At 43.4% G+C, this 12,527-nt stretch overlaps 1 protein-coding gene across 1 annotated transcript in view; it reads left to right on the forward strand.

The window, feature by feature from the left end:
* The first annotated feature begins 678 nt into the window (after window positions 1–678).
* mpped2a (metallophosphoesterase domain containing 2a) overlaps window positions 679–12,527 on the forward strand; it is a 198,124-nt gene continuing 186,275 nt past the window's right edge. The window contains exons 1-2 of the mRNA XM_059976142.1: window positions 679–1,089; window positions 2,819–3,116. Of these exons, the coding sequence (XP_059832125.1) occupies window positions 2,965–3,116 (152 nt within the window). The 5' untranslated portion in view covers window positions 679–1,089; window positions 2,819–2,964. The remainder of the gene's footprint in view (window positions 1,090–2,818; window positions 3,117–12,527) is intronic.

A 12,527-nucleotide genomic window follows, 5' to 3' on the forward strand; every position in this document is an offset into this window, starting at 1 on the left:
ATTTCTCCCCCTCTCGTTTCCATTGCCCCTGCACACTACCCTGTCCCCTTCAGTCTCTTACCGGTGAAGTTTCAGCTCAGTGATCCGGCTCTTCAGGAGTTAACGGTTGACCACACTGCTCTCTCTCTCTCTCTCTCTCTCTCACACACACACACACACACTCTCGCAGGACACACGGACTCGAGCTGCCCGCAGTCAATGAACAAGCATATACATCAGTGAGGAGTTCCCGAGTCAGGAATTACCGCTGACCGACTTCAATCCTTCTCTGTTTTCCCGCCACTCTCAATGGTATTCTCTTTCTCTCTCTCTCTCTCGCTCTCTCTCGCTTGGCACAATTCCAATTGCTCCCTCGTCCCTGTTTATTTGGTATGGTGGAAAAAACGCCTTTTTAAAATTAAACCAAGATCTGCACACAACGCTTTTATGAAAAGGCACACATTAAAAGTTTTTTTTATTTTAAGAAAGACTTCTAAAGTTGTGTGTTAGAGAGAAGTTATTGGTTGAAATGTGATTTTATGTAAATCTGTCTATATGTCAGGCAGGGAGTCTGTGCTGCGAGCATTGTGTGTCATTACCCTCCCTTCCTCTCCCCCTTGTGCCTGTCGCTGACCCCAGCCTCTCACCCACCTCCCTCATTCCCCCTACCCCTCTCTCCAACCCCCCCCCCCACCCCTCGGATCCTGCTCTGCCCCCCTGTTTTTTGGGTTGATCCGCTCCCCTCCCTCGCTCGCTCCTCCTGCGGGAGCGCTGACCCGAGCGAAGGTCGAAAGCGAGGCTGCGCTGCGATCGGCTCGCGGGTGCCGGCGGGTCGGAGGTTCGTGCCCCGGGGAGGGAAGAAAGAATCAGTCAGCCGGTGACCCCCGCCACCTCCCTCCCCGTGCCCACCTTTTGCCCGCCAGCCTTCCCCCGGCAATCTCTCTCTCCACCCTCCCACCTCACCCCCTTCTCCCTTCCCTCCTTCCCTGTTTTTCATTCTCACCCTCCCTCCTTCCCCTCCGGATGAATCGGCTCCAGTGAAGACCCCGAAAAAGGACAACCCCGGATTCCCGACTCAACTACACACACAACAAAAAAAAACACGCAGAGGTAATATTTTAAGGGAAAAGCCCAGAAACCTTGTGCCTTAAAAAGAGGAGGGAGGGAGGGAGGGAGGGTGAAAAGAAAGAAGGAGGGAGAGAGGGAAGGAGGAAAGGAAGGGGAATAAAGGCAGCCACAAAAGCCGGGGTCGGCGGCGCGGGGTTAGAGGTGCTCTGTCACTACAAGGCGGGAGACAACCAGAATGGCTTGAAATTAACCTATTTTCGAACGCCTTGTTGCCAAATGTATCATTTTCGGAGAAATTGCAACGTTTCTGATACTGACATGTAGCGATTCTCTTTATATTATGTCCCTGTGTGTTTCGAGGGGAGTTAATTCCTGGTTGTGAGTGTGTTTTTTTTTACACACACACACCACACAAAAGTCTTCACGGTCGCGATCTTTTAAGCAATTGCGACGAAGGCCGTCCTCTTGATTTCTCTCGCTCTCTCCCTCTCTTTCCAGTAACCCGCCGCACAAAAGGCGAGATCAGAATCTAATGCAAACTACTGACCTGTTCGGTACCCTTCTTCCCCTCTTTATCCACCAACCCCATCCCTCTCTTTCCCTCCCTCCCTCTTTATATTTAATTCATCAAAATTGCAACAGAGTTGATGCTGATAATCCGAGAACAAAAATGACTAATTTTGAACTATTGATCTTTATGTGCGTATTTTAGATTATATATATCTCTGAAATATAACTATTTTTGCAACAATTGTGATGCTTTTTCGATGCGTGCTTATTTGTAAACACTCGCGGCCTAGACAGGAGAGAGATTTAAGGAAGGAAATTCTATTTTTCTTAAATATGAGCAAAAATTGAGTGGTAAATTGCAGAGACCGTGTATGTCATTATTTTGCAAATTATTAATAAAATCTACAAATGGGAAGAGAGAAAAAAATAACCTCTGCTGATGTTATTAATGCCGTCAAAGGGAGATTGGGTGCTAGTGCATCTTTCTGCTTTTGAATTAGATATTTAAATAAAGAAAAATTCGAGGGGGGGGGGGACATATGAATGAGTGACGGCGGTGGGATTAGCCGGAGAAATGAATGACGTTGTGGAGAGGGGTTTGTTTTGCGGACGTGAAGAGGGAACCAGGTTTCTCTTGCCCATTGCTACCGCGTGGATGTGGAGGGAGGGAGGGAGAGAGCAGAGGTCGACAACAGGGGCTTCGTGGTCGGGAGAAGGAACAGGTTTGCCAGCACATCACCTTTTCGGAGTTCATTGTAAGTGAGGTCTGACACACAGATAGCCTGCCTGCCCGTGATGGATGTTCTGAATGTATACTAGTAGTGACATGGTTTATTTATTGAGCTAAGCATCAGACCGGGGGTGGGTGGTTGCTGTTTGTGGTTAGAGGTGTGGAATCAGCAAATGTTCACCGTATGTAATAACGTCTTTAGTCCCAAGTTCGTGAACTTGAGCCTTTACTGCGGCGCGGCAGTTAGGTATACAATAACATTTATGCTGCTGTCAATTGTGTCCGGTGTTGGAACAACTCCGGTAAGAGTTTTGGATCTAAAAGCATTCATTGCGTTAACCGTGAGAATTTTTTTTTAAATTTCCCTTCACAATTTGTGGAAGAATTTCTCTTTGGGATGGAGAGAATTATTCCATACAGTATTGGGTTGTTGGGAAGAATGATTCTCTTTTGAACTTGCGTGTACTAGAACTGTTCTATATTTCAACCAATTTTTCTCAAATTGTCTATGCACCTCCCCTCTCTTTCTAGGACGCTGCTGTTGTCTCTTTTTTTCCTGGGGTGGCCCAATTTTTGATTTAACGTAGCTGGTGGTGTCCAGATTGGAAGGCTGGAAGTCCACAGGTACCAAACGGCCCACAATGCGCTGCTTAGCGTTTGCCGAAGGAAGAGTGTAAATGGATTTTGTCGAACGAGAGAGGATGGCCCATGGAATTCCTTCGCAAGGGAAAATTACCATCACAGTGGACGAGTACAGCTCGAACCCGACTCAAGCCTTCACGCATTACAACATTAACCAGAGTCGCTTCCAACCGCCCCACGTGCATATGTGAGTACCAGTCCGGCTGGGGCTGCCCCTCTGCATTTCTCTAAACTCTGGATGTGCACTGAAAACAGTACACGAAACAAAAAAAAACAGACCGCCCCATTCTCCCTCCCTCACACTCAAACACACACAGATGCACATACATATACACACGGACATACGAAGAGGGACAGACAGATGTATATGTAAAGACACTCAAATATATACACGTGCATGCGCGCACACACACACACACACACACTGGGACAGGCACACGTACACACGTACACACAGGGTCAGGCAGACACACTTGTGCACAGGAGTAGACCGATTGCATATACAGAGGATCAGAAATGCACAAAGACATATGCACACGCACGCTCAGGCATACACTCACACTCACATGCACTCTCTCACACGCAGATACACACGCACACACAGATCGGCAGATGCATCTTCAGAGAAACAGAAATGTACACACATGCAAGAAACAGGAACTCCTGAACCCTGATGAAGCACTGGATTGCTGCAATTACTGCTTCTGTTTGAAGTGATTTAGCACAAATACATCTGCCAAGGGCTCAGCATCAGGCATTTCTTGTGATTCATAACAATCTATAAATGTGGCTCAGAATGAACAAGTAAATTGTTACAGAAGGTTCACAAACTATTTGTCAATTAGATGTCAAGAAGCTCAGGGGATAGGGAATACCGACCACAAGGATCTTGAGCACATCTTAAATTGTCTCTAAATTTTAGCTGACTGGGGGAAAAAATTAAACAGAAGGTTGTTTCCATTATGGTATTTTGTAAATACTTTATTATATTTAATAAGGTGACATTTGCTTTTTGGCTGTCCAACCATATATAAGAGATTGTTTTACAAACTGTTGGAGAATTTCAGACAATGCCTTTATCTGAGCTGGTTCCAGTGTCCCTGGGTATTGTCTGTTGAAGTTTGGTCAGAAAGTTTTCAGGCAAAGACCTTATCTGATTTATTTATGTTCATTAGACTGCTGCTGTTACGGAAAGTCTTTAAGATCCCAGACAGTGTAGCTGGGATAAGCAAACTCCATTTCATGTTAACTGATACCTGCTGTTACTCTGATTTTCCCCTGCACTTTATTGTTGAGAAACCGACATCATACGAGGCAGACTCTGGCAACCTTCCATTTTCCTTTTCTTTTGAAGTGTATCAAAATAACTTCAAAATCCATTCTGCAAATCTATCGAATAATGGGCAAAGAAGTGGCAGATGGAATATGGTGTAGGGAAGTGCTTGTCTGTGTACTTTGGAAGAAGGAATAAAGATGTAGACTGTTTTCTCAATGGAGAAAATTATGAAATCAGAGGTGCAAAGGGACTCAGGAGTCCTTCTACAAAATTCCCTAAAGATTAACTTTCAGTTTGTGTCAGTGGTAAGGAAGGCAAATGTAATGTTAGCATTCATTTTGATAGGATTAGAATATAAAATCAAGGATGTAACGCTGAGCTTTATAAGGCATTGAACGCTATGGTAAGGTGGTGATTAGCACGGTGCTATTATGGCTTGATGCATCGGAGCTAAGAGTTAAATCCCAACGTCCTCTATAAGGGGTTTGTCCGTCCTCCCTGTGGAATGTGTGCGTTTTCTCTGGGTGCTCCGGTTTCCTTACACAGTTCAAAGGCAGCAGTTAGTAGGTTAATTGGTCATTGTAAAAGTTACACTGTGATGAGGCTCGGGTTAAATTAGGGGCTGCTCAGCAGTACGGATTGAAGGGCCGGAAGGTTCAGTTCCATGCTGTAACTCTAAATAAAAAAAGACCACACTTAGAGTATTGTGAGCAGATTCAGGCCCCTTTTCAAAGAAAAGATGATGGGCGTTGGAGAGGGTCAAGAGGAGATTAATAATCGTGGTCCCAGAAATGAAAGGGTTAATGTATCAGGAGTGTTTGATGGCTCTGGGCCTGTACTCAATTGAATTTAAATAAATGAGGGGGCACTCTCATTGAGACCTGTCTAATATTGAAGGGCCCAGATAGAGTGAATGTGGAAAGGATGTTTCCTAGAGTAGGGGAATCTCAGGCCAGAGGACACAGCCTCAGACTACAAGGATGTCCCTTTCAAACAGAGATGAAGAGGAATTTCTTTAGTCAGAAGTTAATGAATCTGTGGAATTCTGTCGGCTGTGGAGGCCCAGTCATTGTGTGAATTGAAAGCTGAGGTTGATAGGTTCTTGCAAGGGTTTCAGGGAGAAGGTAGGGGAATGGGGTTGTGAGGGATATTAAAGCAGCCATGATCGAATGGCATAGCAGCTTCGATGGGCTGAATGGCATAACTCTGCTCCTATGTCTTATGGTCTAAAAATAATACTGTACTTAAAAAATGCTGAAATGAAAATGAATTGTCAATTTATCAACAATTTTGAGGGTGTATTTTTGAAATGAAGACTGCATATGTTGCTTAAGTTAAAGCATACACTCAGTGGCCACTTTATTAAGTACACCTGCTGTTTATACGTATATCTAATCAGCCAATCATGCAGCAGCAACTCAATGTATAAAAGCACATGCAGACATGGCCAAGAAGTTCCATTGCCGCTCAAACCAGATTTGAGAATAGGGAAGAAACGTGATCGAAGTGACTTTGATTGTTGGTTCCATAGTGAGTATCTCAGAGACTGCTGATCTGAGATTTCACTCTCAATAGTCTCTAGAGTTTAGAGAATGGTGTGAAAAATAAACATCCAGAGAGCAGCGTTTCTATATACGCCTTGTTAATGAGAGAAGTCCGAGGGGAACGGCCAAGCTGACAGGAAGGTGACAGTAACTCAAATAACCGTGTGTCACAACAGTAGTGTGCAGAAGAACATCTCTGAATGAACAACACATCAAACTTCGAAGTGGGTGGGCTACAGCAGTAGAAGACCATGAACATGCACTCCATGGCCGCTTTGTTAAGTCCAGGAGGTATCTGATAAGGTGGCCTCTGTGTGTATATTACAATGAAGGTCAATTGTCAAACACAGGAACTGCAGTAGGAACTGTGTACAAGTATAGCATTCACAGTTGGTGCAATATTTAAGTGCAGGGAGAATAGGTTTATGTGAAATACAGGATGCATAATAGGTGTTTTTTTGTGTGTGGAGAACCACACTACGGAGAACAGTCATTAAGTACACAATATACAAAGGATAATAAACACTACTGAAAGAATCACCAGAGTCTCCCCACCATTATTTGCGACATTTATCGTTGTACGTGAAGAGTCCAAAGCATTGTTGAGTATCCATACCACCCACCCCAAAATGTCTTTGACCTACTACTGTCAGGAGAGAGATACAGGAGCATCAGGACTCGGACTGCCAGACTGGGTAACAGTTTCTTCCCTCAGGCTGTGAGACTAATGAATACCCTGCCACCACCGAGATCTCATCACTAAATCTGCGACTTCTTTACTGTTTACCTGTGCTGTGAACTATATGCATTTTGAATTATATTTTATTAACTTAGTTATGATAATATTTGTCTTCTGTGCCGGGTTTGATATATGTTTTGTGGGTGCACCATGGTCCGGAGGAACATTGCAGAATCTTTTATGCTTAATATGTAAAAGTAGTTTTGGAATTATTAGGAGGGTATGGGTGGGGAGAGAAATGTGGTTGGAAGTGGATGTGGAGAGGATGATTCAGACCAGAGGGCATAGCCTCAGATAGAGTGACGGTGGTAAATCTGGAATTAGTTGCTACAGATGGCTGTGGAGGCCAAGCCACTGGATATATTTAAAGCAGAGGATGATAGGTTCTTGATTAGTCAGGGCATCAAAGGTTATGGGAAAAAGGCAGGAGAATACGATAGAGAGGAATAATAAATCAGCCATGATAGAATGGCACAGCAGACTTGATGGGCTGAATGGCCTAATTCTGCTCCTGTGTCGTATGGAAGAAGTAGTATTCTGCTATTTGCAACCCTCGTTGCAAAACGTGGCAGCAAAGGTTCATTTCCCAGAAGGATTTAACTTGAGAATTCAGAATGGGCAGCTCTAGAATGCTTGTATATTACATATATTGTGTACAGATAAATCCCAGTGGAGTTAGGCTCATTCACAGTCTCTTCTCAGCAGTGTGAGGCAGTAATACACTGTTTTTTAAACGTGTTCCTTGAATCACTGATGTGAATAAAAACCGATGGCCTGTTGCAGGGGGCAATTTGCAAACCAGACTTGCTGAATTAAAAAAAAACGCACACTGCTCTTCGGGGCATTATTTTTTAACAATAATACTCACAGTCTGGAGTGATTTCAGGGTCATAGTGCAGTCTTTTAAAAGTTCAGACAGCAGTTATAAACAGCTTGAACTTTGCTCTCAGTTTATGCAGTCTTCTTAACCTCAATCAAATGTCAAGCCGGTAACTCGCTCCAAGCATCTTGTTATCCATTGTAATGACCGGTGTTGCTGTTGTACTAAGCAGCTCTGCTCTAGCGTGGGTTTGAAAGCAAATTTGGTTCCCTGTGTGAGTTTCTGGTGTGTGGAGAGCGCTGTACACCCAGTGCTTGTGTGGATTGAGGACTCCTCACTTCTTCCATGAGGGCACTACAACAGGTAGTTAATACTGCCAACACATCACCAGCCTACCTGCCATCAAGGACGTGTATATAGAAGGGTGCTGGAAAAGGGCCAGTGGCATCAAGCAGGATCCCACCCACTCCCATCAGGGAAGAGGCTATGCGGCAGCCACACTAGCACCACTAGACTCAAAAACAGTTACTTCCCCTAAATCGTCAGGCCGATCAAAATCTCTATCCATTAACCCACTCCACCCCTCTAAGCTGTGCACGTGTGTGCGTGCATACGTTTTTCAACCAGCACACAAAGGAAATTAATGTGTGCGCAAAAGATTAGTTACCTAAAATAATGTAGTAATTAATTATACTTATTGAAAGTAATCTTTTAGCTAAATGTTTCTATTAACTAGTTAGTCGGTTTTTCAAATACCACAATGCACGCCGCTAATTTACGTCACCTCACCTTTCCTGTTCCGATTTGTAGAGCTGCATCGTGGCGGCAGCCATCTTTGGCGGACAGTGTTCATATTGTAAAGTTTACAAAGAGCTGTTTCAAATCCTGTAGATAGCTGACTAAGTTTTTATTGAAAAATAATATTGATTCACTATGTCGAATTCAAAAGAAGCGAAGGGCGTGAGGTGCAAAAGAACTGCAAATTTGTTTACGGTTGAATGGCTTAACAAAATAGTAGAAACTACTACACCATGAGCTCGTGAAGTATTGAACATTCAGCGATGAAAAATATTTCTGTATGATTCGGAAACTGGAGTTATCTGTTTGTATTGTTGTTTGTTATGGATATGTTAATGAGAATCAAAAGCTATCAATTGGATGGAAGTTCTATTAGTCTAGATAGAGTTTACAAAGAATGGGTAAATGCCAAAGACAGGAGAGAGAAAAAAATAACTGAGTGACTTAAATATGTATGTTATTTTGTTGTTATTCTGTGTAGTTTTATGTCAAATATTTTGTAAACCTACATAAACTGTACCATGTGTGCATTCAGTGTGCACTTACTTTTGTCACAGGAAAAAAATTTGCACAACTTAAGATTTTTGCGCGCACTGACTACTAAAAATTAGAGGGAACATTGCCCACCAGCACTCTTCTCCACAGCCTCCCCCCCCCCCAATTCACTGTCATTTATCGTTTTGTGCATACAATCGCTCTAGGTATACTGTGTAAACTATTCTTATGTATGTATAGGAGCTATACTCAAAACAGAGGTTTCTACATTATGATTTGTCGGATTGTTTTTTTATATTGATATTTATTGTGTTTATTTTCTTATTGTGTCCGTTATGTTCTTTTTAATGCTGTATTGGATCTGGAGTAACAAGCAAGGGTAGCCGAGTGATTAGTGTGACGCTATTGCAGCTCAGGGCATCAGAGTTCACTAGTGATGTCACCTGTGAGGAGTTTGTACATCCTCCCAGTGAATGCACAGGTTTCCCCTGAGTGTTCTGCTATCCTCCCACAGTCCAAAGCTGTACTGGTTAGTAAGTCAATTGGTCATTGTAAATTGTCCTGTGATTAGGCTAGGGTTAAATGTGAAGGTTGCTGGTCTGTGTGGTTTGTTGGGCCAGAAGGGCCTGTTCTGTGGTTTATCATTAAATAAAAATAAATAAATAAATCATGTTGCAATCCTGTACTGAAGAATGATAATGGCAGGGTGGAGATATGTCTCTACTAAAGGAGATGTAAGGTGCTCCTTCCCTCCACTAGCCTACAGGTCACCCTTGGACAAGGTGTAGTACTTGCTTAGCCCTCCTGATCAAGGTCATGTGAAGCCCTGGGAGCAGATGGTGGATGGTTGAGTGAGCAGTTGGTGCACATCACAAGTCCTGGTTATGGGACCACTGATGCCAGGCAGACAATCCCTGAAAAGTATTGATAATGGCTGGGGCCACCTGTTTTGTAAAGACACTGCCCGGAAGAAGACAATGGCAAACCACTTCTGTAGAAAAATTTGCCTAGAGCAATCATGTTCACGGATAAGACCACGATTGTCCAAATCATACCAATGACTCATGATGATGATGACTAAAGAATGACAATAAACAATCTTGAATCTTGATCCTAGTGTGTGCCGTATGGGGATAGGCTCAGATGTGAAGCATTCGTTAGTGGAAGAGGCATTGGCATCTATTTTTCTGAGTCACAAGTATAGCAGTGAGACCAGGGGTGCTTACGGAGATCCCTCTTGACGTGGAGGTCCCATGTAGCGAGAAGATTGGCAGCTCAGGAGTTGTGAATGAAGAAATAGAACTGAACAATTGAAAATTCTTTTTAATCTGTGACTTTTGGAAGTGGGGAATCGAGCTGGTTCTTCTACCGTTCCTAAGGAATGGCTTCACAGCTTGGCTGCAGACTTGGTTTGAATGCTTAGCTTCGTGACCTGACTGAGAGTCATTTCTGACAAGTGTCCTGTGGAAGTGGTGGATGCAGGTTTGATTGAGAGAATTTTGGATGAGTACTTGATGGGAGGGGAATGGAGGACTATGCTGCAGGCACAGGTTGATGGGATTAGGCAGATTGACAGTCTGCCATGGACGGGATGGGCCTGTTTCTGTACTGTAGCATTCTATGATTCTGAATGGTGTCAAACATTAGAGCATGGAGTTGATGCAAAAATTTAACATTTATGGAAGCCGCAGTAGCCGTGGATTCCACAGAGGTGTAGCGGTTAGCATGAGTTCGGAGTTCAATTCCAGAGTCCTGTCTAAGTTTGTATGTCTTTCCTGTGTGTGTGTTTCCTCTGGGTGCCCTGGTTTAATCCCACAGTCCAAAGATGAACCAGTTAGAGGGTTCATTGGTCATTGTAAGTTGTCCTGTGTCAATTTACAAGTTTCTACATACGTAGCATTGAGGACATTCTAACTGGCTGCGCCACCATCTGGTGTCATGGGTGGGGGGGGGGGGGGCTACTGCGCAGGATCGAAATAAGCTGCAGAGACCTGTCAACGTAGCTCCATCATGGGGACCAGCCTCAGCAGTACCCAGGACATCTTCAAAGAGCATTGCCTCAGAATGGTGGCATCCACCATCAAGGACCCCCATCACCCAGTTCTCATTGCTACCATCAGGGAGGAGGTACAGGAGCCTGAAAGCACACACTTAATAATTCAGGAACAGCTTCTGCACCCCTGCCATCTAATTTCTGAATGGATATTGAACCCATAAGTAGTACCTTATTAGTTTTTAAATTTTAATTTTTGCACCACTAATTTAAATTAACTATTTAATATAATTATTTATTTACTGTAACTCACATTTTTTCTCTTGTGTATTTCATAGTACTGCTGCCGCAAAGACAAAAGATTTCTAGCATGTACCAGTGATGTTAAACCGGATTCTGAGTTTGATTAGGCTAGGGTGAAATCGGCGAATTGCTGGGCAGTGCGACTTGTTGGGTCGGAAGGGCCTGTTATGTTTCGTATCTCTAAATAAAATGAAAAATTAAAAAATAATCCACCTGCTCTTTAAAATGACCCTTCTTTAACAATACATCTTGTTAGACAATGGCAAATTTGGACCAACTCTAGAAGTGATTTTTAAAAAAATAAATGTGGTGTTCCGCTCAGGGATTTAATTTCCTCTTGCTGCTCACTGTTCACTGACTCTGCGTCAGCTTCATTGTGCTCCATTCTGAAGGGTTTTAACAATGGCAGTGAAGTAGCTGAAAGTCAGTATTAACCTGTACACTACCAGTGGGGGTGTGAGGCATGACTGCGCCTCTACTTTCTCAGAGGTTCACATGGGCTGAGCATGTCACCTGAAACCCTGAGCACAGTGGAGGATATCCTGGCCTGGTCTGGAAACTCCAATGCCCCAGAATGGAAAAGGCTACAGAAAGACTGAAAGGCTCCAGTCCATCACAGGTAAAGCCCTCCCTACCACTGAATATATCAACACAAAAAGCAGTCGCAGAAAAGCAGCATGCATCCTCAAGGACTCCCACCATCCAGGCCATGCTTTCTTGTCACCGCTGCCGTCAGGAAGGAGGTGCAGGAGCCCTTTAGGTTGTACACAACTAGGTTCAGGAACAGTTATTACCCTATAACCATCAGGCTCGTGACTGAGTGTGGATGACTTTAAACATCTCAACAAATGACTCCACAACCTATGGACTTATTTTCAAAGACTCTGCCTGACATTCTCAGTGTAATTCACTCAACACCATTGCCCTTGAATAGAAGCACCTACAAAAAGTAGTGGACAAGGCCCAGTCCATCACAGGTAAAGCCCTCCCCACCATTAAGCAGATCTACTTGAAACATTGTTGCAGGAAGGCAGCATCCATCATCAGGGACCCCCACCACATGCTCTCCTCTCACTCCTGCCATCAGGAAGAAGGTACTGGAGCCCCAGGACTCTGACTGCCAAGTTCAAGAGCAGTTATTATCCCTCAGCCATCAGGCTCTTGAGCCAAAGGGGATAACTACACTCAACGTCACTCACCCCATCATTGAACTGTTCCCACAACCTATGGACTCACTTTCAAGCACTCTTCATCTCAATTTCTCAGTATTTATTGTTTATTTATTTATTTATGTTATTTCTTTCTCTTTGCATTTGCACAATTTGTTGTCTTTTGAACATTGGTTGAGTGCAGTCTTTTCATTGATTCTGTTATTGTTATAATTCTATATTAGATTTATTGAGTATGCCCGCAAGAAAATGAATCTCAGGGTTGTATATGGTGACATATATGTACTTTGATAATAAATTTACTTGGAACTTTCAGCTATCATTATGTTTTTTGTATTTGTACAACTTGTCTTTGGTACGTCAGTTGATTGTCAGTCTGTAGTTTTTCACTGATTCTATTGTGTTTCTTCATATCTACTGTGAATGTCTTAAAGAAAATGAATCTCAGGGTAGCATATGGT

Source organism: Hypanus sabinus, chromosome 7 (assembly GCF_030144855.1).
Source record: "Hypanus sabinus isolate sHypSab1 chromosome 7, sHypSab1.hap1, whole genome shotgun sequence".
Taxonomy (NCBI): domain Eukaryota; kingdom Metazoa; phylum Chordata; class Chondrichthyes; order Myliobatiformes; family Dasyatidae; genus Hypanus; species Hypanus sabinus.